At 34.4% G+C, this 23,336-nt stretch overlaps 1 protein-coding gene across 3 annotated transcripts in view; it reads left to right on the top strand.

Annotated features, from left to right (window-relative positions):
* Positions 1 to 23,111, top strand: part of LOC149076272 (putative G protein-coupled receptor AH9.1) — a 43,517-nt gene extending 20,406 nt beyond the window's left edge. For 2 of the 3 annotated variants that reach the window (XM_089245516.1, XM_089245514.1), the window contains one exon: positions 21,631 to 23,080. In XM_089245516.1, coding sequence (XP_089101642.1) covers positions 21,648 to 22,802 — 1,155 coding nt within the window. In that variant the 5' untranslated portion in view covers positions 21,631 to 21,647 and the 3' untranslated portion in view covers positions 22,803 to 23,080. Of the gene's footprint in view, positions 1 to 14,895; positions 15,149 to 21,630 lie in introns of those variants that run through there. The other variant, XM_089245513.1, reaches the window with a different exon arrangement.
* Positions 23,112 to 23,336: the final 225 nt, after the last annotated feature.

Here is a 23,336-nt window from a genome sequence, read left to right on the forward strand (position 1 = left end):
CAACATTTAGAAAAGATTTGAAATGAAAACTCTGAATTGTTCAAAAACTGTAATCAGTTTTCAGCGTGTAATGATGAAAAGTACATTAAAATATAAAATGTACAATTTATTATAAATTACTGGGTATTCATTAAGTCTATTGGAAAAGTTTTAACGGTATGTACTAGTATAAAATCTTCGGTTGCCGATATTTCCATCAATCAGATTTATTGTAGATGAAATTAAACTTTATATTACTGTTCTTTCGATTCTTTCTATGAGACCACCCCCACTGTAGATTTTCTTGCATTTGGTATGGACGAATATTGCAAGAAACTTCTGGATATACTTTATGTGCTACGGTAAATATGATAAATCGATGCTTATCCATAACCGCCAGTTGTTATGCGTAATCACCAATCGTCTCGGCAAATTTATTGCATAATTCCCGAATGAAGTTGATAATTATGATAAATATGGGAGCATTTAGGCGTAAATATCACTCAAATTCACCATTTATCCGATGCTCCCTTACGCGATGGGGTGCTTTACACATATTTTGCCACAAAAATTAAATTAAAATAAGTGTTATAAAGATAAGAACTTAAAAATTATTATGTCTCGTAATGTTAGCTTTATTCCCAATTTTATTAACATTTTTAAACATGATCAACATCACCGATCAAATTCATCATCCTAGACTGAAGTTAGAGCAAAATAACCGGTAAATTTAAGTTATGCATCGATGATATATTATAATTACTAACAAGAGCTGGTTATATATGATTACGTTAACACCAAACCTGGCCCCCTAAATGGCGCGTATTATTACCGGTAAATGCTATTATTACGCAAAAATGATCAAACACACCAAAATGGCGGTGTTTATACATAGTAACCGATGATTATGAATAATGACCGGATCTATTACATTTACCGTAACATATATAATCTATAGTAGTTAGAACGAACAACAGGCCTACATCAGTAAAACCTTCAATCATTACACTTCACACATAGTTCGAAAAATAGGAGGCAGATAGCAGCACTATAGCAAGCATTACACAGAAACAAGCTTCACATTAGTTTCACTACACGGACACGCACATTCCAACATGAACGAATAGTCGCCAATAGTGGAAAACGTTTATCTCTGCACCTGTTATTTTTTTCCAACATGGTTTACGACTCAATATTCTAGTGGGGAAAGTGGTCCAATCTGTGCCCATCACTAACAAGGAAAGGGGTCCGAAGGTGTCGTCCTCAAAACATTATGAAAAAAAAATATTTATTATATTTATCTCACCCAGAAACACTTAAAAACGGTGGAACACAATATTAATAAATCCAAAAAAATTATAAAAAAAGATAACACTGGGCAGATACATCGCCTGACATCATTCTAACACTCTAGAGGGTTGAGAGATTTCTAAATTCATTATTGGCCTCTCTATTGGCATTGAAAATGTTAATAAATTTAATTTTTTTTTGTGTGGCGCATTCATTGAATAATTTATTGAATTTTTTCAGATTTTTCTACATATTTCAATGAGTAGAATCAGTTGTAACTTTTTGAAAACTTTCTGAAGATGTCAGCTTGGGACCCTTTTAGACAGTTTCAACACAGTTACTATCTTTGTCACATATTCTCTTTGTTTTAGCGCTTACACTACACTGGGTGGTAGGGTTAACAGATATGAAAGAACAAATACCTTTTTTTTCTCCAAATTTTAAGAAGAAAAACTTTATTAGGCGACACACGAGATCACAAGTTTGCTGGAAGAAATAAAGTTAAATAAGAGTTATTCATTCTCATTTGAAATTACGTAACACCCCTTAAGCGACTTATACAATGACGACATAATGTATTAGAAATTCCATTAGCCGAGGTTGTCTGGAGTCATGTCGGATGGCGAGAATCTAGGTCAGTACGGTTCCTGCAAACGTAAAAAATAAAAAATTGTTGATCGCAGGTAAATTTATATTGAGACTAATGGTTCCTTTTCTCAGTATATATCCATCTCTATAATCCCATATTACTTTATGATATGTCGAGATAACCTTAGCGTTTCAAGAACTAAAACTAATCGTTTATTGAAGACCATTGTTTTCTTCCGCAAAATGACATTTGAGATAAAAATATTAAGGTACGCTGCTGTCCAAATCAAGCAAACTTCTTCAAGTGAGTAAAATCTCGCCTTCTTCAACGTACAGCTTTGGTTTCCGAAGTCTTTTTGATTGTATATTATCACAGAACTCTTGAATTTCTACTTGGTATTGTTTGCCGACTCCAATCGCTGTACCAAAGCACCATACTTCCACAACTGGTTTTATTTATTACTTTTTCCTAAGGCGACTCATTTGTATCGGTCTTTTTACTGTAACTTGCCAGGGTGCAACAGTTGAAGAGAACAAGAACGACCAAATTTTGTCTTTGTCTTAGTTGATAGATACGAGGTTAGCACTTTCTTCAACTTCATTGATACCTACACTGAGTGATCACTTTATTATGACCTTCTGCCATTAATGCAGCGTTGATTCTTATTGGCGTGGACTCTACTACATGTTGATAGGTCGTTTGTGCTGAAATTTACTGCACTGTTTTATCGTTACCGTTATTTAGTCTCTTACGTCTTGCGAATCCTAACGTCGAGGAGCAAATGCGGGCCGATCTCCCCCCAGTTTAAAAAGTCTCTCCTCAGAGAGCAACAGGCCAATAACGGTACAATTATTAAATCATTGCATTTATCTAGTACATAGTGCTTTGGTACAGCGATTGGAGTCGGCAAACAATACCAAGTAGAAATTCGAAAGTTTTGTGATAATATCTAATCAAGAAGACTTCGGAAACCAAAGCTGTAAGTTGAAGAAAACCAGATTTTACTCATTTGAAGAAATTTGCTTGATATGGACAGCAAAGTACCTTAACATTTTTACCTCAAATGTCATTTTGTGGAAGAAAACGATGAACTTCAATAAACGATTAGTTTTGGTTCTTGAAACGCTAAGGTTATATCTTGACGTATCATAAAGTAATATGGGATCATAGAGATGGATATATTCTGAGAAAAGGAACCAATCGTCAATATAAATTTACCTGCGATCAACATAACAATCATTTCACGGAAACAAACTTCATAGTAGGTTCACTACATGTACGTGCACATTCCGACTTATACCAATTCGTTAGAAGTTCCGTAGAGGAATATGGACGAGCTGCATGAGGGGTTTAATAATAGTCTTTCACGCATAGAGACTAAGTCCTCCACAGCGTTCCCTAAGTGTAACGAACACAAGTTGCATTGAGTTTCGGTTCTTTCCATGAGTTCAGTATTTGAACATTTCAACTGCAGCATCTCTTGACCATTTCACAAATGCGAGGGTTTCACTGATACTAGCTCTATGGGTCCCCACTAAGTTTTTACTTTTTATACTTGTCTGGCACTGTAGCGGTAACAGTGTGACACTATAGCTCATGATAAAGTTACCACTCAGCGTACAGTACGAGAAATATTTAGTATAAACCTTTCCTTGTGGATTAATATAATATAACGTGTTGAATAAGTTTCTTACACGTGAATAAAAACGAATAACAAGGAACATTATTTTATTTCATTTCGGTACATATAAAAAGATCCCGAAAAAAAAAGTATTAATGATACATAAGCCAGCTTATCCTTTGGACTTGTCTGTACTTTTTTTTGAAGGTTTTCTCGGTTACTGGCCATAAAGAAAGGAATAAGCAAGAACATGAACTGGAAGAGAAGAAACATACAGGAAAACAGAATACAGTGAATCACACCAGATGGCCTTAGAAAGGACTTTTCCTTGTGATGCTTTTCTTCCTACATTTTTTTCGCTTGACCTCTCAGTGACCGGAACATCTAAGTGAGGATGAAGATTATTTATAAGAAGGAAAATTCATAGACGTTGCATTGTACGCCCTCTGATCGTTTCTTAGTTGGCTGTCATCCTCAAGTACAATTTCTCTGTTTTCTTTTCATGAGGGTAGTGCACACTGGATTTTATGGTGACCGTTAATGTTATTTCACGTATTTTCCCATTGTCTTTATTTCTTTTAACTGAAGAAGGATGAAGAAAACAGTAAGAGGAATCTTGTAGTCCTATATATGTTACGGTAAATGTGATAAATTGATTATTATGCATACTTACCAATCGTCTCGGTAAGTTTGATAAATTTATCACTTTTTACCTCCTTGGCGCGGTAGCCCAGGTCGATAAGATACTCGCCTAAAGTATCAAAGGAGGTTTATTAGAGGTGTCGCGTGTTCGATACCCGGTTTGCCCTTGTCAGAAAACTTTCCTGACACAGGGGTATTTGTATAGAGAAAACACACGCACACACAGAAAATCAATTTTATATATATATATAGATCATAGCCCTTAGATCCTGGTTCATAATCACAATAAATAACAAATTATCACATTAAAGTTATTAAAGATGCAATGAATAGATTTTTAGAAATCGCGTTTCAAACTCAAGTTCAAAATGTCAAAAATATCACTGTTAATTCTAAGCATCATATAAACAAAACAAGGCTTGTTTTGAGATCACGATAAACAGTGCTTTGATAAATTGATCAATATTCTCTTCCAAATTAACGTGTTCATTACAGTCGGGTACCTTAAACAATGACCAAAGAATAGAGAAGTACTTAGATGTCTAATAGTTTTTCTATGTAGCCCATCTAATTTGCGAGAGAATGAGTGTTCTTAGTATTCTACATTTACAATAAACCAAGATTTATAATAGCTAAAGCAAACATGTCGTACTTACTCTCTCCAGCGTAGTTCACAAAACACAACGGAAGATAGAATTTAAAAGACAAATCAGTTCAAATCATGCAATTCAATAGATTTTTCGGAAGAATTTTCCGGAAACCATGTGACTCGAATTTCTTGGCATGCCCTAGACTATCGTATTCCGGGCATGCTGGTCTTCCTCGCTGTTTCCTCCGTCATGCCGGCTAATGATAGGGAATGGGGTATTTTATTTAAATTTGCCAATTTTCATGGTATTTAAAAAAACAAAGCCACTGAGGAATCGATAAAAAATATCGATACATTAGTAGCTTTGTCTTTCAAATACCATAAAAAATTTTCAAAGAAAAAATACTATTGCCGTAATCTTTTGCATTAGGTAATGTGATGAAAAATTCGAATCACAGATGTAGGAGCATTTTTGAGTACCTGGATTCTAAGAATCAATGGAATTGGCTGATTTCAATCGTCTTTGTTGACTGGTTCTAAGGGTCCTTTCTGTTTAACTGAATACATACATTTAAATAGTTCGAGTTTTAAGGCTTTCTTTTGTTACCGCAAATCTTGTTACATCAAAAGTATCAGGTAATAAGCATGTTTGTTCACATAGAGTAGTTGAGTGTGTAGTGACGCGGGTGCTGGTGTATGTCTCGTGATTTTGGAAACATAATAAGCCATGACTCCTTTTCTTTCAAGTTATTTAATAGAAGAAATAGAAGAGAGAGAGATTTTTAGAACATGTTCGGTCGATAGTTGGAGCCAGACTTAACTCCAATACAAGAAGACACTAGATAATGCCTAGCTAGTGTGTGGCATAAAGAACATGATAAAAATATAAAAATTGCACAAGACAAGCAGCGCCACAAGGGAAAACATAAATAGAGTGCGAATTATTTTTGCAATCCTTGACAACATTTCTTATTAAGTTGGACCTAATCAAATTAATTAAAGCAATAAAGAAATACTCAATTTTCATTATCGTTATGAAATTCATGGACAAAACAAGTTTGCTACAGGGAAAACTATCAACTTATTTATTTCATTGATAATATTTTATTCTTCGTTTATACATTCAGTTCCTTATACAAATTTTTATCAGTCATTTGAATGGATATTTGATGCTTGTTGAACATCTCTTTTCCCATCATGCAGGAATAGACCAGACTCCATGCAAAACCCTATGTTCCCCGATTTTTACGAAATGCCGGTGAATGCGAGAGAATATGGTACTTACTAGTTTAAATATGGTATAAAAATATTTTTGACAGCTCCACGTATAAGCGTTTAGCAAGAAATTTGGATTATCTCTATCTAACAAATCAGGGATAAATCTGGTAACCTCGTCTTAACATAATCAGCATGTTAGGAAAAGGAAGGGGAAAAGACAAAAAATATAAATGTAAAAAGTGTAACATAAATAACAGGTAGAGAATATATATTTTTTTAGTGTCCTCTTTTCACCCTCGCCCTACCTGCTCTCTTTCGCTCTTACATGTATATAATACACAGATACATTATGTGTGTTGAAAAAAACCATTAATAGGAGTATATGGAAAGAAAGGAGAAAAAGAAAAATATTCCGTGGATAATAGGGTTACGGTAGTGAAGAGAGAAGAGAGAAAACACAAATAACTTGTTTGAATTTATTCCACTGCATTTTGGACGTTTTGTTACATCCAGGATGGTGAAGAAGTTAATTTTGATACAAAAAAATTCACGTAATTCGGATTCGAAGAATGAAACTAACACACCGATTTCTCTTCAGTCCAATTGATGCTAAACCAAGATCATGTTGTTTTTTATGCCTAATGATTGAGACTGAGTGAAATCGTATAATTTTTTGACTTGCACAATGTAAGTACTATTACCAAATGTCCTTGGTTTCCCATTTTTAACCCAAAAAATGCATGTACAAGATGTAAGCATGATAAGAATAGTGTGAGGAGTATTGATAGAGGTGAAGTCGAAGGCTTGACACGAAATTCCCTCAAGGGATGAAACGAAATCGAGTTAATCCGTAGCTATTAAGTTGGGTACTTTTATCACTAAACTGTTGCTAGGTTGATCAAAAGTGTAAACATCGATTCTGACCTTCTTGGAAACTCGTTATCTGAATTGGAGGAATTTCGCCGTCAGTTGCCTTTTCAGCGATAACTACTTAACACTTTTCTGACTTCCATGAAACTAGCTTCGATTAATTAAATGGTGTTTCTCTCTCTCTCTTTCTTTCTTTTGGAACTACACGTGTATGTACTGATTATTTTCCTAGATTATTCCTGGGAATAAATGAATAGTTAGTAAGAATAGCTAACGACTAATATATCTTTAAACTATTTTTGACTGACACTGCGTTTGCGCAACGCTTTGTTTAATTTTTTTTTTCAAGTAATTTTCATGGAAATTTTTGTATCTAATGAACATTTATAGGAATTTATAGACCATGAACAGAGATAATTTCTTTTAAATAAAGAAAAAAGTACTTTTCCCAATTATATTTTTTGGACACAAGTTACATAATATTTCCTAAAATCATAATTACTAACTATTTTTAAAAATTAAGTTGATCAATTTATATTAATTGCAAAGTAAATAAACTAGAAAGTTGCAATAATTACAAATAAAAACATGCCGAATTAATGCTCACTTTTTTTAAACTTCTCAAATATGTCATTTCAGTAACCGGCGTTATCATATATATATATGAAACTTGGTCAAGAATTTGAAAAGTGGTGAAAAAAAGGGTTGAATCTCTATTTATTTCGTTAAAAACTGATTGGCTACTGATAATTAAAGAAATTATTAGAATTTCTGTGAGAGAAATTCCCATATAAACATTTTATGGATAAGGTAATGATTAAAATCATAATTATATATAAAATATTTGTGGATGAAAAGGAGGGAGTTATACTGTGATTAGTATTAAATATTTATTGCTTTTCTCAGCCCAATGTACGAAGGAAGGACTTTTTTTGTGGATATTATGCCGAGGTGTTATCTCAGAAAGAAAAGTCCACTGGTCTCCGCCGGGAATCGAACCCAGTCCTCTTGCAAATTGGGCAAGCGTGCTATCAGTATACACCACTGGAGACACGCCACAAGAGAAGAAAGTCTTTCCTTCATAAGTTATTTATGCGGGATTTAAAGATTTTAAATGAAATCTTAATGGATTAAATTGACCGGTACTGTATTTAATAATTAAATTATTTATGTGAGTCGAACGCATAATCAAGGGTACATAAGTTACCAAATTGATGCACAAATACTGATAGTAGACAGGAAAAATTTGGTTACAACGAAATCGGTTGTAACAACATCCCTGCGAAGAATCAACGATTTGTGGTCCAGGCTGATGCTCTTGGAGAATAATGTTAATGACCTTGCTTATAACGTTGATGAAAACGCAACGACTTCGGATATAACGACATATTTTTCGTCGTTTCATGCTTCCATTTTTATGGCGTTTTTTCCGAAAAATACTTAAAACTAGAGCTGATCAGATTGAGGGAATGTTTGTCTGTTTATTCTATCGATACATAATTTTCATTTTAACGACTCTTTTTTTTTCAGTAGAAAAATCCGCTTTCCATTGTTTTTCAATAAAGCTTACTCTGATAATGGGCAAAAAGTCTGTAAAAACTTGAAAAATAAATAAAAACTGGAAAAAATAACCGAAATAAGAACGGTTTGCAGGGTTAGCATCGCTAAGTCACGGGAATATTTTTAAGAAGGGGAAAAAAACTCAAAGAACAGCTGATACGTGGCGCTGGTACGAGCGACTCTGGTGGAAATATTCAAATGAGACGGTTATAAGAACTTGAGCTCCTAATCCACAAAGAGTTGACCGTTGTAAACCGTGTATGTGGCCTTGCTGCACTCTGCTATTGTTGGATTTGTGACTCGGCTGCAATGTGTTATCTCCTGTGGTGGTGATCATGTGGAACAAACGCATGCTGCCGTAATAAACGATTTGGAGGCATTCTGTACGTTATTTGCATATCTTTTCTTTGAATTGTGTACGTCAGCGCCACCTATCGGCAGTTTTTTAGTTATTTTCCTGTGAAAAAATACCTGTGACCTAGCGATGCTAACCCTGAAAACCGTTTTTTTTTTTTCGGTTATTATTCATTGTTGAAATTTTTACGGACTTAGAATCTTGGATGAAGGTAATTAGTATATTTTATAAATTGTGTTGTAATGAGTATAACTATAAATATTCAGCTTATATCTTTGACATGCTAATTTTTTTCCCCTGCTAATACCATTTCAAATCGCTGCCAATATGCTGAAGTGCAGCATTTCTTGCCAAGGGCTATTTTTCAGCAATATTCAGCGATTTCACTGACAATGGGAATTTTTTTTTTTGGTGAGAATCAGCGATATCCCGTATTATCCTATGATTCTAGTGTCTCAGTTTCCTCATAAAAAACGACTTCCTGCACATTACATGATTGTAAAAAAAAATGTGTTGAAATTGTAAACCTCGGTTGTAACGGCACCTCGGTCATAACGACAAAATTTCGCAGAATCTTCGATAGATATAACCTACCGTTAACCATAACCTAGATATAACCTACATAGTTTGACTGTATTGAAAATCAAGAAAGGATTGATTCAAAACTCCAAAACTTTAAATTTGTAAAGTTTTTAATCGCTTTCTTGATTTTCATTACATTTAACCAATTTTTTTTAACATGGAATCATAGACCGAATGTGACTATCAAGTTTTTTGTTAAACTTTGCTAGAATTGACAGTACAGGTCTTTGTCCGTATGGCGTGGTGGTAAAATATTCGTACACCACGAACATTTTAAGGTTGGTCACGGTCCCAGGTTCAAACCCGATATAGATATTTCCCTTAACGAGCTTGAAGTGACCACCGATAGACAGTGCCTTCATCTCCAACCCATCTTATTAATGACAGTAAATTGCAATATTGCGGAAAGGTCAGAGTTGGTGAAGTCGTATGGCTCGAACCCAAGTCGTGGTCGGCTGAAGTTGGTTTTCTGTTGTTCCCAACTTCGTGGCGTCAATGCGAGCCGATCTTCCCAGCTGAAAATTCTAGCCACAGAGTGAAAAAGACCCCACAACGCTGAAAATATTTAATCATAAAATTTTACTCACGATTTGAAATATAGATGGCAGCACAAAGTACTCTCACACAACACTATATACGCACTAGGACTGTTAGGTGCACACGCGCCACATCTCAATCGGTAGTAAAAGCGATGATAGACTAAAGTTTGCTTCGTTTGAATGAAAGATGAAAGCACGTGACACAGTTTCAGATCATTTGAGCAGTCTGTGATACAGTTCCCCACCACTGAAATGACTCGCGGCATATTTACACATCATTGAGTGACTCACGAAGCAGTTCCAGAGTACGTAAGTGGCCTGCGACTCAGTTCCGCTAAGCAGTTGCGGAGTGCTTAATTGACCCGGGCGAAATTTCGTGGAATCTTCGATGTCGTTATAACCTACACAGTTTGATTGTATTGATAATCAAGAAAATTCGATTGAAAAGTCCCAAACTTTGAATTTTAAAGTTTGAGAGTTTTCAATCGATCTTTCTCGATTTTCAATACACTCAACCCATTTTTTTTAACGTGAAATCGTAACCCGAATGTGACAATCAAATTTTCTTCTGAAATATTGGGAAAATTGACATCATAGCTGAATTCATCATTATAAGTGCAGTGAAATTCATCGACATATTTCACTTGAATAAGAATTTAGTTCTCGATAGAGATGTGTCTGAAGTAGCGTCAAGATATCTGAGTTGTATTATGTCAGAAATTTGTAACTTAGCATTCTATCGGGGCAACCTTTATAATCCCTTGCTGATTTTCTATTCCTTTTAAAGTATAGAGTTTCCTCTTTCGTGTATTTCCAGACAAAGCATTATGTAATGCGGGCACAACAAGATAGAAATACGATGCACAAAAAATCGATAAATAAGGTAAGTAATGAGAAAAAGAAAAAGTTTCGATGGAGGAAAAACAAAGCAATGCACTTGCTTTCTCCCGATTTAGTATCTAAACTTTTTCCCTTGGAGAACATCGGTTCCGTTTTATTGGAAAATGTAGTAAACAGGAAATCGAGTGGAAGAGAAAAAAAAAGTATAAAAAAAAGGAACGGTGATGCCATCTGACATATTTCAAAATAATCGATCGCACTGCATCAATATTCCACTATATGCATCGAAGAAAATTTTCCTACGTAAAATTTTATATTGGTAAAAGAGACTGAATAGTAAGTATTCGCAAGAGAGAATTTTCAAAACAATTAGAATGTAATTCCAACAATCGGACTGTTTTTTAATTGAAAACTTAAACAACAACAATACACAAAATTTTCACAATTTTGGGTTATCGTTTCGAATAATCCAAATCAATGAACAATGTGTCCTGTGAATTATTTCTATTTCAGAAAGCATGAATGTTTAAAATTGCATGACATCTCAAACTCATTAGTTTATATTAGGCAGCTTATTTAAGTATATTATAGACAAGTTGTTTATATTTTATAGGTAGGTCATTTATGTTATATATAGGAAGGCTTTTACTTTTCATATTATAAGCAGGTTATTTATGTTACAGGGTAGTTGTTTACATTATGCGGAGGTTAGTTTATTATACAGTAAAACCCCCTCTTAACGAACAGCCCTCTCAGATGCGGTCAGCCCTCTTTTAAGGCCGAATAATAATTTCTCCTTATATAATGTCGCATTTCACATCTCTGATAAACAGTCACCCCTCTTTTACGGACAAAGTTTTTTGTAGCACCGGTGTCCGCAAAAGAGAGATTTTACTGTACTCAGTTTACCTCGGCAATCATACGTGGGTAATGCCGTCTATAAACGATCGTTTATGCCGATGGAAATAGCTTGTCGAATGTAGCAAAATACTTTTCTACTTTGGCTTTCGTTTTTATGTTATTTTTCTGAAACATTCTCAGTATATTTGACCTCAACAAATTAATTATACAAGGTGCGTAGGAAAGTCTCTTGATCCTGAACTAACTCGCGAATCGTTGATCTTAGAGGCATACTTCTATTTTGAAAAAGTGTCAAAATAAAACTTGTAGACCTCAGATATGCCATTCACAGCGGAAGGAGTGATATAGTTACTAAAAATGAAAGCAAACTTTTTTTATATGGCCACTCTGTTATAAAAAAACCCAATTAGAAAGTTTTTCTCTCGGTTTCTCTTAAGCCCACGTAAAATAGTTCTATATTTTTAAGTGAAATATTCACTTAGATATTTGAATTCGAAAATCGCTGAAAATGAAGGAAAGAACCATATAAACTAATGAACAAGCTCATTCTACACTCCATCTCACCTCACTCATTTTCAGCAGTTCATGAATTCAAATGTCTAAGCAAATACTGCGCATAAAAACTTGTTTTTTGGGCTTAGAATAGACAGGGCAAGAACTTTCTTATTGGGTTGTTTTGGACAAATTGACCAGATAAAATTTTTTATTTTTTTATTTTAATAACTATGCAATCCCTTGCAGTATAAATGACGTATTTGAGGTCAACACGTTGTCTGCATGTTTTTTCAAATTTAAAGTATCCTTCTAGAATCAACGATTATTAGTTATTCCAGCGTAAAGGGACTTTCCTATGCACCCTATATATTATCATGTTTTTGCCTATTCATAACTATGAAAATAAAAAATCTTGATTTCTTTCATGATTTTCGATTATTGTTCAAATGATATTATTCTATATTCGAAAGTTTTTCTTTTGTTTTAGGAATTCACAAATGATACAATTATCGTTACGGAGATGAGATCGGGATACTTAATTTTTTAGGCCGTAAATTCTTTGCCACCATTTTCGATTTGTCTTTTATTCGAAGAAAATTCGTAAATTTTATCTAGAGGCCTCATTCACTTTAAAAACGCACTTCGACACATTTGAAATATATATTTCTGAATACTCTTGATTGTAGTATTCATCACCAATTCTGATTTCAAAGATGTACTTTGCATCTGTGTATACAAAGACTATCTCAAAGAAGAAGTGTAAAAGCTTTTATGATTTCGGAATTATTTTATTTAAGCTTAACCTTGTACCGTTTTTAAAAATTCCCGATTCAGCGTCATGGCTGGAACAGTTGAACTCGCTGGCACCCTAGTGGCGCAGTATTAAAATGCTCGTCTTCCACTATGAAGAGTACCGTCAAGGTCCACTGGTTCGAATCCGGCGAAAGAACATCAGAATCACATTCTTTGCCTACCGAGCCAGGGGCGGCTGCCGGTAGATGGTGCCTTCATTCCCACCCAACTCCATTGGTTGGAAATCGCCGTATGACGTAGGGAAAATATTTTTTATATGATTCTATATAGGTGTGTGTGTGTGTGTGATGGTGCTATCCACTCCTCTTTCTGAGAAAAAAAAAACTGAAAAATAAAAATGGAAGCACTCCATCTTTTCTATTATTTATACTGTACGCATAATACTATACTTTCCCAAAGAGAAAGGGAAAAAATATATTTCAAACAACGTCTCTCTCTCGATCTGTTATTATTATTCTTTTACAAAAGTTGACTCCACACACCGGCAGTTGAACTGATAGGTAGGGGAAAACGATGGAAACATGTTCTTAGGAGAAACAGAATACATAAAGCTCTTTGGGGGCTCGTCGTTGACGAAATTATATGGTTTTAAGGAGGCTATTTGTGCTTCATAATTGCCGAAACACAAATCATAAAGTTAGATGAGATATTTCGCAAATGGTAATAAGAATGGTGAATAAACACATGATAGCGTCTGATCATATATTTATACGAAAAATATCTTTCAAATTAGGTTCAAAGACACAATTCCGTAGTACCTTTTTATACATTGTTATAACCGAGTTCATCCCTGAATTCAAGTTTAACGTGGAAAGCATAACATTTTATTTCCTATCCATAGTGGTCTTTCTTCTCCCTTAATTCCGTGATGTATCAACTTTAAAGTTTCCTCTCGCATGTCTCTTTCGAGAACGAGCTAATTTCCGCTTTCTCTGTAAGAGTAGACAGGAATAACTAACATCAGGTATTTTTTTTTTATACCGTAAATCAAAAATCTAATTTACCCTCTGGAAGTTCAGCTAATTCAGTTCAGTTTGAAATAATCAATTGCAGCAATACATGAAGCGAATAAATATCCGAAATTAAAATTCACTTTAGCATGTACCTAAAACTCGTAGTTTTCTTTCATGTTGTCGTCCTTTGTTTGAATTATCACAGCTTTGTCTCTCGAATTATTTCCCTCATGTAAACTTTGGGGGAAACTTTTTTTTCTGTTTCATTTAAGCATTTGAATAGATGGATTCTTTTTTCCTTCTGCATTCAAAGTATTAAGGGAAATATTCGGTCACGGCATTTCCGTAATAAAACACTTCCACGAACAAACTAATCCGAAAATATTTCCAAGAATATTTTCCTTTTTTATTTAGAAACATTGAAAAGACGTTCTTTCAAATGAAACTCGGCATCGAAAACATTTTCATTTTGTGAATTGCTATTGTTTATGATTCTGTGTGAAATTTCATCTAAATATCCCAGTCGGAACATATCGAAAGATATATGTTTTTCCACATTTCTCATGTAAATCTTTGTGACATTTTTATTTACAAAAGAACTCTCGAGAAAATATTTTATTCAGGATTCAAACACGAATTCTATTCAGGGTGAATGTCGAACAGTTTTCAGCAGCCCAGACATAAACATACGGATGTTTCTTTAGTTTTGAATTCTTATCTATGGCACCTGAAAAAAAAATTAAAATCATGAATATTTACCAATACGTACAAAAATCGAGGAATATGAAGTAATGGAGTGTTTCAGACTCAACTTTTTTATTTATTTTTCTTTCTTGAGAAAGAAAACCTTATCTTTTCAACGTAAACCTGTGTGTCGTATCAATTGAAGCCTATATATAATTCATACGTGTGTGCAAAAGTATCTTTCATTTGGTCGCACTTACCGTAGAAAACGTGGTTTCAAATCTTAAGACAAACAGTTTGCTTTTACTATCAGTATAGCTCTCAGGCTGAACTTTTTATCCCGAGACCTCTTATCTGCTCGTACAACGCAGAGATGTTTGCTCATTCAGCCGCAGTCACCAAAAAAATCTGAAAGATAAGGATATTCTCGTCCGTTAGCTTTCATACTGTGCCGTAAAGCAGTTTCGTCGTTGTATTATTATACTTTAATTTTATATATCTCTCTCCGATAAGACCTGTTTCGCTTCAAACACCGAGTCCCAGATTCGATTTCTTATTACGTGCTCGTAACTTTCGGATTTTCAACAGAATTAAGATTCATGCATCATGGATTGTTCTCATAAAAACGTAGATTTGAAATACCGTAAATGTTTGGAATACTGTAACACGTAAGTTTGTATAGTATAAAGTTGAGTTAGTATAAAGTATTGAGTAGTTGTAAGTTTGTATAGATAGTATGTCTTTCTTGAGTAATTATTAGTTAACATAGATGAATGCTCAAACGTTGAGGACGTAGAAGATATCGTGAGATGGGTGATCGCGAGAAATACGTACTTCTATTTAGAAGAACACAGGCAAGAAAATTTTGTTTTCATACATGATCTGGTTTTCACGGTCGACATTTGACAAATCGCCAATAGAAAAAGGGTAAATAGTCGTCGTTGGTACAAATTCGTTCTATTTTCAATGCCTTCATCAATCCAGGATTGTGAACGGTTTTATTTGTCTATCTCAAAGCTTCCTCAGTAGTTGCCTCTTTCAAGATGTGTCTAATTTTGTGTTACTGAATGTTAGAATGTTTTACTAGCTACAAAATTATCAACAGCTCACATCATGTATTAACTTTTTGCCTTGTCAGGCCTTCAACCTGGTTAGTGGCGTATTGCCCAGATGTTTCCTGGATTTGGCTGCATATAACAACTTTCCTTGAATTTGACAATTTTTTGGCTGTATTTTGACACTTACATCTCGAAAATATTTTTGGCTGTGACTGTCAACTTAAACTGCCTTTAACAAGTTGGCAGCATGGATCCCGATTTCTCGCATATCAATATGCTCTGCCTTCCCACCTTACAGGCATACGGCAAGTTCGCCGCAGCGATCGTAATTTCACAGCGATACAAGCAAAAACACTCTCGGTAATATACGGAGCTAAAAAGATATATATATATATATATATATATATGTATATGTTAACAACTAAAACATACAAAACTTCAAAGTAAACATATGAAAATAAAGTAATATGACAAATATAAACACAACACATTAAGACTAGGATTAAAAGTAAAAGCGCTTAAATTATAAGATTGAAAAGCAAAATGAAGGACATAAAATATACAAATTAAAAACCAAAACGTCAAAACCTTCTGAATAGAATGGGACAGAAATATAAATTGACAGATTAAAACACAAAAACATATACGACGACTTAGAATAGAATTTAAAAGATTTAATATTCATTACCTATAGATTTTTACGATTTCCCATAATTTTATGAAGGAAATATGGACAGCCTAGGTAGGCATTTACAATGCTGTATGCATTGATAATTGTTTACCGGAAGACATCTTGCGGGCGGCATTTGTCTCGCGGGCCTGAAGTTGCGCCCCCCCCCCCCTACTAAGCAGTCAAACAAGGCAAAATATTGATGTGCTTGGTTTTTTTTTCATTTTTCAAAAAAAAAAAAAACGCATCCGTATTGGAAATATCAAACAGTTTATTAAACATAGATTTGGTATCAACAATATCTAGATTATATTAACTAATCTGTACGTCAATTATAAGTTCAATACGAATTGCTAAGCGCGGAAGAAAACTGAAATTTCTTTTATGTATGTTTATTTGGCTGAGATTCTTAATGATTAAAATATTCAATATTATTTAATTGATATTCTTTATTAAAGATTCTCAAATGATTATTCAGTCTCGAAACAATCACAATTCAATTGTCAATACAATTCACACACACACACACACACACACACACACACACACACACACACACACAACGTTATAGATGTAAAAATGCAAAATACCGATTTCACCAGACGAATCATTTTCGAAGCAAAATTTGTATACATTTGATCCTTTTCAATAATTTCACGTAATATTGTGATTCAAAAGGATACTCATTTATTTGTTATTGTAACTTACAAATGCCAGACAACCTATTTAAATAGTATGTATCATAGCTGAATATATAACTATGATAAATTCTATTTAAATACGTTGACTTATTTATATATATATATTTTTTTTCTTCGATAGAGATATTAGACTTCTTTAAATTCGTAAGGGAATATATAAACATATAATACTTAATACGATAACTATGTATAATTCTTTGAGAAATTTATACATCGTTTCTTCTATCATTTACGACAGTTTGCTGCTTAAAAACTTTTAAAAAAAGAATACTTTTTTTTCTGCATTCTGTGAAGTTTCGAGTGAAGCAACAAGATTAAAGTATGATTCTAAAATAGAAAACAAAAATATCATTCTAATGTAGGAATAGAAAAATATAAAATAATTCAATGTCGTGAAAGAAATTTATCTCATCGAACATTGTAATAAATTTTATTGTTATTCCCAGAATTTATGCTGTTTTGGAAAGAACAAAAAATTTTTTTGCGTGAAACCTCTTTGCATAATTGGATTTCGTGACACTTCGTTTGAAGCATTTTCCTGTTCAAATTTTTTTCAGGTTTTTTTTATCACATATAATATGACGGAAACTAAAAATATTTCTTTTGCTATGTGATATGCTTATAACCTTCTATCAGAATTTTTTAATAATAATGTCATATTTTCTATTTGAGTGAAATTGGATCGAACAAGACATTATCTTCATCATTTTTCAGATATAATGCAGATAGATAATATAAATTCTTTTTACCTTTTTTCACCTAAATCTTGTTATTCTGAAAGCAACTCTATCTCTTGCATCGCATGTTCAATAATATACGTTCTATCAATAATATCTGTTATAATCGATAATTTTGTAACATGCACAACGCATGTTACAGAACGTCTATTTCAGTTGGCTTTAAATTAGTCAATATACAGGAAAATCTTGTTATAACGACAATTCACAATCACGATTAAAATTGTCGTTATAACGAGTTCCTTTTTATAAGCACGAATAACGATTTTTTTCTTTGTAAGGTTATGAAGTTGTGGGAAATTGCTATTTTTTATATGCATTTTACGACGTTCTTCAAATGGTTATATTCTGATGTAAATGAATGTGTGTGTGAACAAAACTCCCTTTAGTCATCCAATTAATGTTTGGTCTTACAACAGTTTTCAAAGATATTTTTGCATAGAATTTCGCATAATCTAAGTGATTTAATGTCGAACACACAGTAGACTAAATAAAAAAGAAAAAATCTCAATTATTATATCACAGCTAACTTCCAAAGTTGTATGGGCTCGCTACATTTCCCTGTCATTCGGAAATTTTTTTCAGTCATTCGTAAATGGTGTTGCATTGCAAGTTCTGGTCCCTTGGTCTCTGTGCATTTTCTGTGCCCATTCTTTCTTACACTTAACTCTGAGTAATTTTTACGAGGTCCGTGTGACGTGATAAGTGTCATTAGGTTCAGTCCTTGATGATCTTTGAAGAGCGAGAAGGAAAATCTAATGTGTTTGAGAATTATCCTGGCGTTACAGCGAATGCTTCCTAAATTTCAACCCTCCCATAACCGAATATTTTTACATAGTGTGAAGCACCTCTTAATGGCCACCCCCTCAGATGCGGTCACCCCCTCTTACGGACAAATAATAATTTCCTCTATGCATAATAAAAGCACATCAAACCCCCTCATTAACGGTTTACAGGCTTTACGGACGAGTTTTTTCGACCCACAGGTGACCGCAAAAGACATTTTCTACTGTATTTAACATTAGCTATTTTACAGTCACTTGCAAATCACTCGTTCAGCGAGATTCTCGTTATAAGCCGTACTCTTTATAACGGACTTTCGCTGCATTCATTTTGTGAATTTTTGTGTTCACAATTTAGTATTTAAAACCAAACTTTAACTCAGATAAATGTGGAAAATAGTATATTCGGTTTGGAGTAATATTTCCTCAGATGATGTTAGACTAGAAGAATGAATCCGAGGATGTGATGTCACTCTCCGCTATCCATAAAAAGGTTTTTTAACAGCTGACTGATGCGAAGATATATTTTGGAAAGAGAAAAAAAAATTCAACGGCCCCTGCGGGGAATCAAACCCACGTCCTTTCACTTTCCGGGTGAACGGTCTAGACAGTAGACTAGACAGGAAACGAATATCGGAATCTTTCCTTGGAGCTCGCGTGCACTGAACTCAATCCTCGGAAAAGTCGCCATCTGGTGACATTGGCAGCAATTGTGAGCTTTGGCCTGAGTTAGATCCGACCGTCCATATACGTTCCCGTTCAGTGCACGCGAGCTCCAAGGAAATGTTGAGATATTCGTTACCTCTGTAGTCTAGTGGTCTAGGGCGTGGGTTCGATTCCCCGCAAGGGCAGTTGAATTTTCTCTCTTTCCAAAATATATCTTCGCATAAGCTAGCTGTTAAAAAAACCTTTGTATAGAAGTATGAACTGACGATAACTCAACATTTATATTTCCCGTGAACCTTAGAAAATGTCAGAGCAGACATTTTTCTCTGTATTGAAATACATGCGGTACATAGCCATCACTATTTTATTCAAATTTGCATAACAGTCTGGGCCATGGAAAATTCAGGAGTACGTCGCAAATGTTGTTTTATACACAAGAAGTTTCAAAGTTGAAAATATTTTCTTCTTCCTTTCGAGAAATAGTAAAGAGATCCAAAGTTTGCGTTTTTTCGAGATTGGTTTGATGTAATCTCTGTGTGTGTGTATATATGAACTTCAGTCCTGTATTCATATTGTCAGAAGAAAAAATAAATGCCACATAGAAAGATTGTGTTGCGGCGTTTCATCTCTTTTTCGCACAAAAATATTTTGGACTGAGAAAAATAGAGATTCTAGTAAGAAAATATACTTTTGTGTGAAAGTTTTGTGAATTTTTCAAAAACAACTGAAATATGTCACAAGTTGCTTTATTTTTTTTTCTTTATGATTTTTACGAAACTTCTTACTCAATGTACGACCGAATTTTTAATGAATTGTTTTCATGTACTTTTCTTTAAAATTTTCATAATAAATGAAATATTGAAAAAAACTCTAACAAAGTTGTTTTCCCGAAATGCATTCGCACAGAAGATATTTCTGCAACCGTTGACTTTAGAAATACACTTTCAATCACAAAAAAGTTTTTTAATATGACGTGCAGCTAATTGAAATCTCAAAATTTGCTTGAGGGGTTGTACATATACGGGGTGATTATAAAAAAAACTATCCCGACATATGGGCCCCTAACTATCATACCATTCATAGAAACTGAATGAAATTTTGGCATAAGGTATTTTGAGGTATGCGCTCAAGAATGATATGGAAAACAACAGTGTCACTCTAACAGTTACGGTTACAGTGAGAAAATTTCGAAAATATCAAATGGCAACACCAAGTTTTTTGTATTGGAATGCGATCTCCATACTGAAAAACACTGAATAGCGTTGAAATGGCACCTGTAGCACGAAAATCCCCGGAGCTAGGCAAGGAAAAAGTAAAAAGGACTTTGCCGTGCACCAGAGCATTAATGTTCGTTTCATTCGTCACAGCGTTTCTTCGGCTGAGATCCCAGCCTGATTAGTCCTCCACAAGGTCACGTGGAAAATTTGTGAAACACAATAAAATGCTTTATTTTATGCTGCTTCTCTGTCCTTATTGGTTGTCCTCACTTTTAGCCTATCTACCGCCGGTGATTTTCATGCTACAGTTGCCGTTCGAACGCTATTTAGGGTTTTTCACAATGGAGATCACATTCCAATACAAAAAACTTGGTGTTGCCATTTGATATTTTCGAAATTTTCTCACTGTAACCGTAACTGTTGGAGTGACACTGTTGTTTTCCATATCATTCTTGAGCGCATACATCAAAATACCTTATACCAAAATTTCATTCAGTTTCTGTGAATGGTATGATAGTTAGGGGCCCATATGTCGGGATAGTTTTTTTATAATCACCCTGAATATAAAAATAGATAAATTATCTTTTTATACAGTCCCTGTGTGCTAGAACTTCCTGTTGTTGATCCAATGTTGATCCTTCTTTGAAAAGTCAATTGCAAATTTTTTTTTATATTTTAAATGCAATATTGGTCGAGAGAGAGATAATCTTATCACTGCGTTGGCAAGTTTTCATTAGCATGGAAGATATCATTTTTAAGGATAGAACGAACTCATTTATTGTATTTTATACCCAATAAATAACACAAAGCTCCCTACATTTTTTCACTATTATTTCGAGAATTATAAATTATCTTCAGTTTTGGATTTTAAGTTTCATAGTTGAACCATACCATCAATAATTTTCAATGAATGCTGAAAAGTTCAACGTCAAATATATCCGTTAATATTGCATTTAAAAATCTGAATTTTTTTTTCGAATGACTTTTCACAGCCGCATTTGTAGTTGGAAGTTTTAGCACGCAGGGTTCTACATAAAAAGAAATATTTCGTTTTTTTTTATGTACATATACGACTTCTCTGAAAATTTCAGATATTTTGAGTAATCCCACACCGTTTTAAAACTTCTTTCTAATTGAAAGTTTGTTTCTTAATTCAATGGTGGAAGGGATAACCACTTTGTTCACAATTTGGGACAGCGCTGTATACGTATATCATTATGTAATTTCCATTGCTATTTGTATTTTGGAAGGGAAAAGATAGTAATTTATGATGTGAACCTTTTCAAATCGGATTTCAATGTGGAACATTTTTTTTTCAGCCAAAGACAGGAACAAGATGGGTGACTGTCCACCTTTCGATCAACAGCTTGTGAACGTTTCTTTCAACTACAGTATGAATCCGAATTCCAGCCTATACGATTCTTCATCGCCATCAGTTTCTGAAGACTCCACTGACCCGTCAGTTGTCAAAGTCGAGAATCTGAAGTTTGTGGCTTACGGTATCGTCAGTTCCATCATCATCGCTTTAGGAATACTCGGAAATCTGACGAATTTGGTGGTATTGACCAGACCCAACCTCAAAGGTGTAACTTTTGTATACCTTACGTGGTTGGCAATTTCGGACCTGTCAACACTTCTAGTGAGCTTCACTTCCATGCTACGTCTGCATGGAATGCAACCACGGTCATACGCCGCTGCAGTTTACTACGCACATATGGAAATGCCTCTTGTCAATGGCCTAATGGCAAGTAGTGTATTCCTCGTAGTCGCTCTTACGATAGACAGATATTTTTCCGTCTGTTTACCGACCCGATTCAAAGAGGTCCACAACGAACAACGAGCCAAAAGATCCATCACTGCCGCGTATGTGTTTGCGTTGCTACTTTACATCCCGGTGTGTTTCCAAAAGAAGCCAGTGCAAGTGGACATTCAGCGCAGCGATAGAACTGGTTACATCGCATGCCATAACTTAGAAGTGGTTCAACATCCAATTTTTAAAATTTACCTGATGGTCAAAGAGATTATAGTGAGAATCGGACCTGTGATCATACTGGCCATATTGAACACCGCTATAATCGTCACATTCCGCAAGACCCTAAAAAAACGGCGGGACTTGTTAAGTGCCCCCAGTATCTCGGGCTCATCACAAACTGCGCAACCAAGAGAATGCAGCAAGAAGTTCAGAGAAGAGCAGAGGTTGATTATACTCCTGGCGGGTATAGTAGTGCTGTTCTTCATTAGTATGACCCCCGCGGCAGTGCTTACGATTCTGAATAGCGACGACAAGGAACTGAACTTCGGTTTTCAAGTGTTTCGTGCTGCAGCGAATATTTTAGAGCTATCAAATTATGCAATGAACTTCTACGTATACTGCATGTGCAGTTCCGAGATAAGAAGGACATTCATTTCTCTAGTTACTTGCAGGCAAGACTCCCCACAAGGGAGTTCGGCTTGCAGTAGGCCATCGGTTGAAAGCAATAATAAATATTAGCAGAATGATGTTTGCTATTCATCATCGATCCGAATTCACATATGGTGACAGGGCCATGGTAAATGAACATTATAGGCTGGATCATGTGTTGATCAAAATACGTAACTCAGGTTTCATTTTGGAGTTTGAATACAAAGCCTTGCGTGCAAATATTTCACTAAGAATCATATTCATCATGCTTATGTATTTTCGTCATCTGAGAACTTTTCAGACGATTCTGTAAAATAATCGTATCGATATAAGTTTTTCTTCTGAACATTAGAAACGTTGAACATTTGTAAGATATTCTCAATTAAATTGCAATATATGAAAATATTTTTTTATCCATTTCTTTTTAGAATATATATCAACCAAAATTCATTGCCGTAAATCATATGGATATTTTGTTCTTTAACATGGGTGAAAGATAAATTCACAAAATAGAACTATATAGATTAGTAGATTATTTTCAAAAGAGGACATTTCCACAATTACTAAATTTACAGCAAAAAGAAAAAACAACAAGTTTTTCGAAGAAAATAAATTTACTCCAGC

Source organism: Pholcus phalangioides, unplaced genomic scaffold, assembly GCF_987345545.1.
Source record: "Pholcus phalangioides strain wild (caught in Gottingen) unplaced genomic scaffold, Ppha-v1.0 ptg000015l_1, whole genome shotgun sequence".
In the NCBI taxonomy this organism is placed as follows: Eukaryota; Metazoa; Arthropoda; class Arachnida; order Araneae; family Pholcidae; genus Pholcus; species Pholcus phalangioides.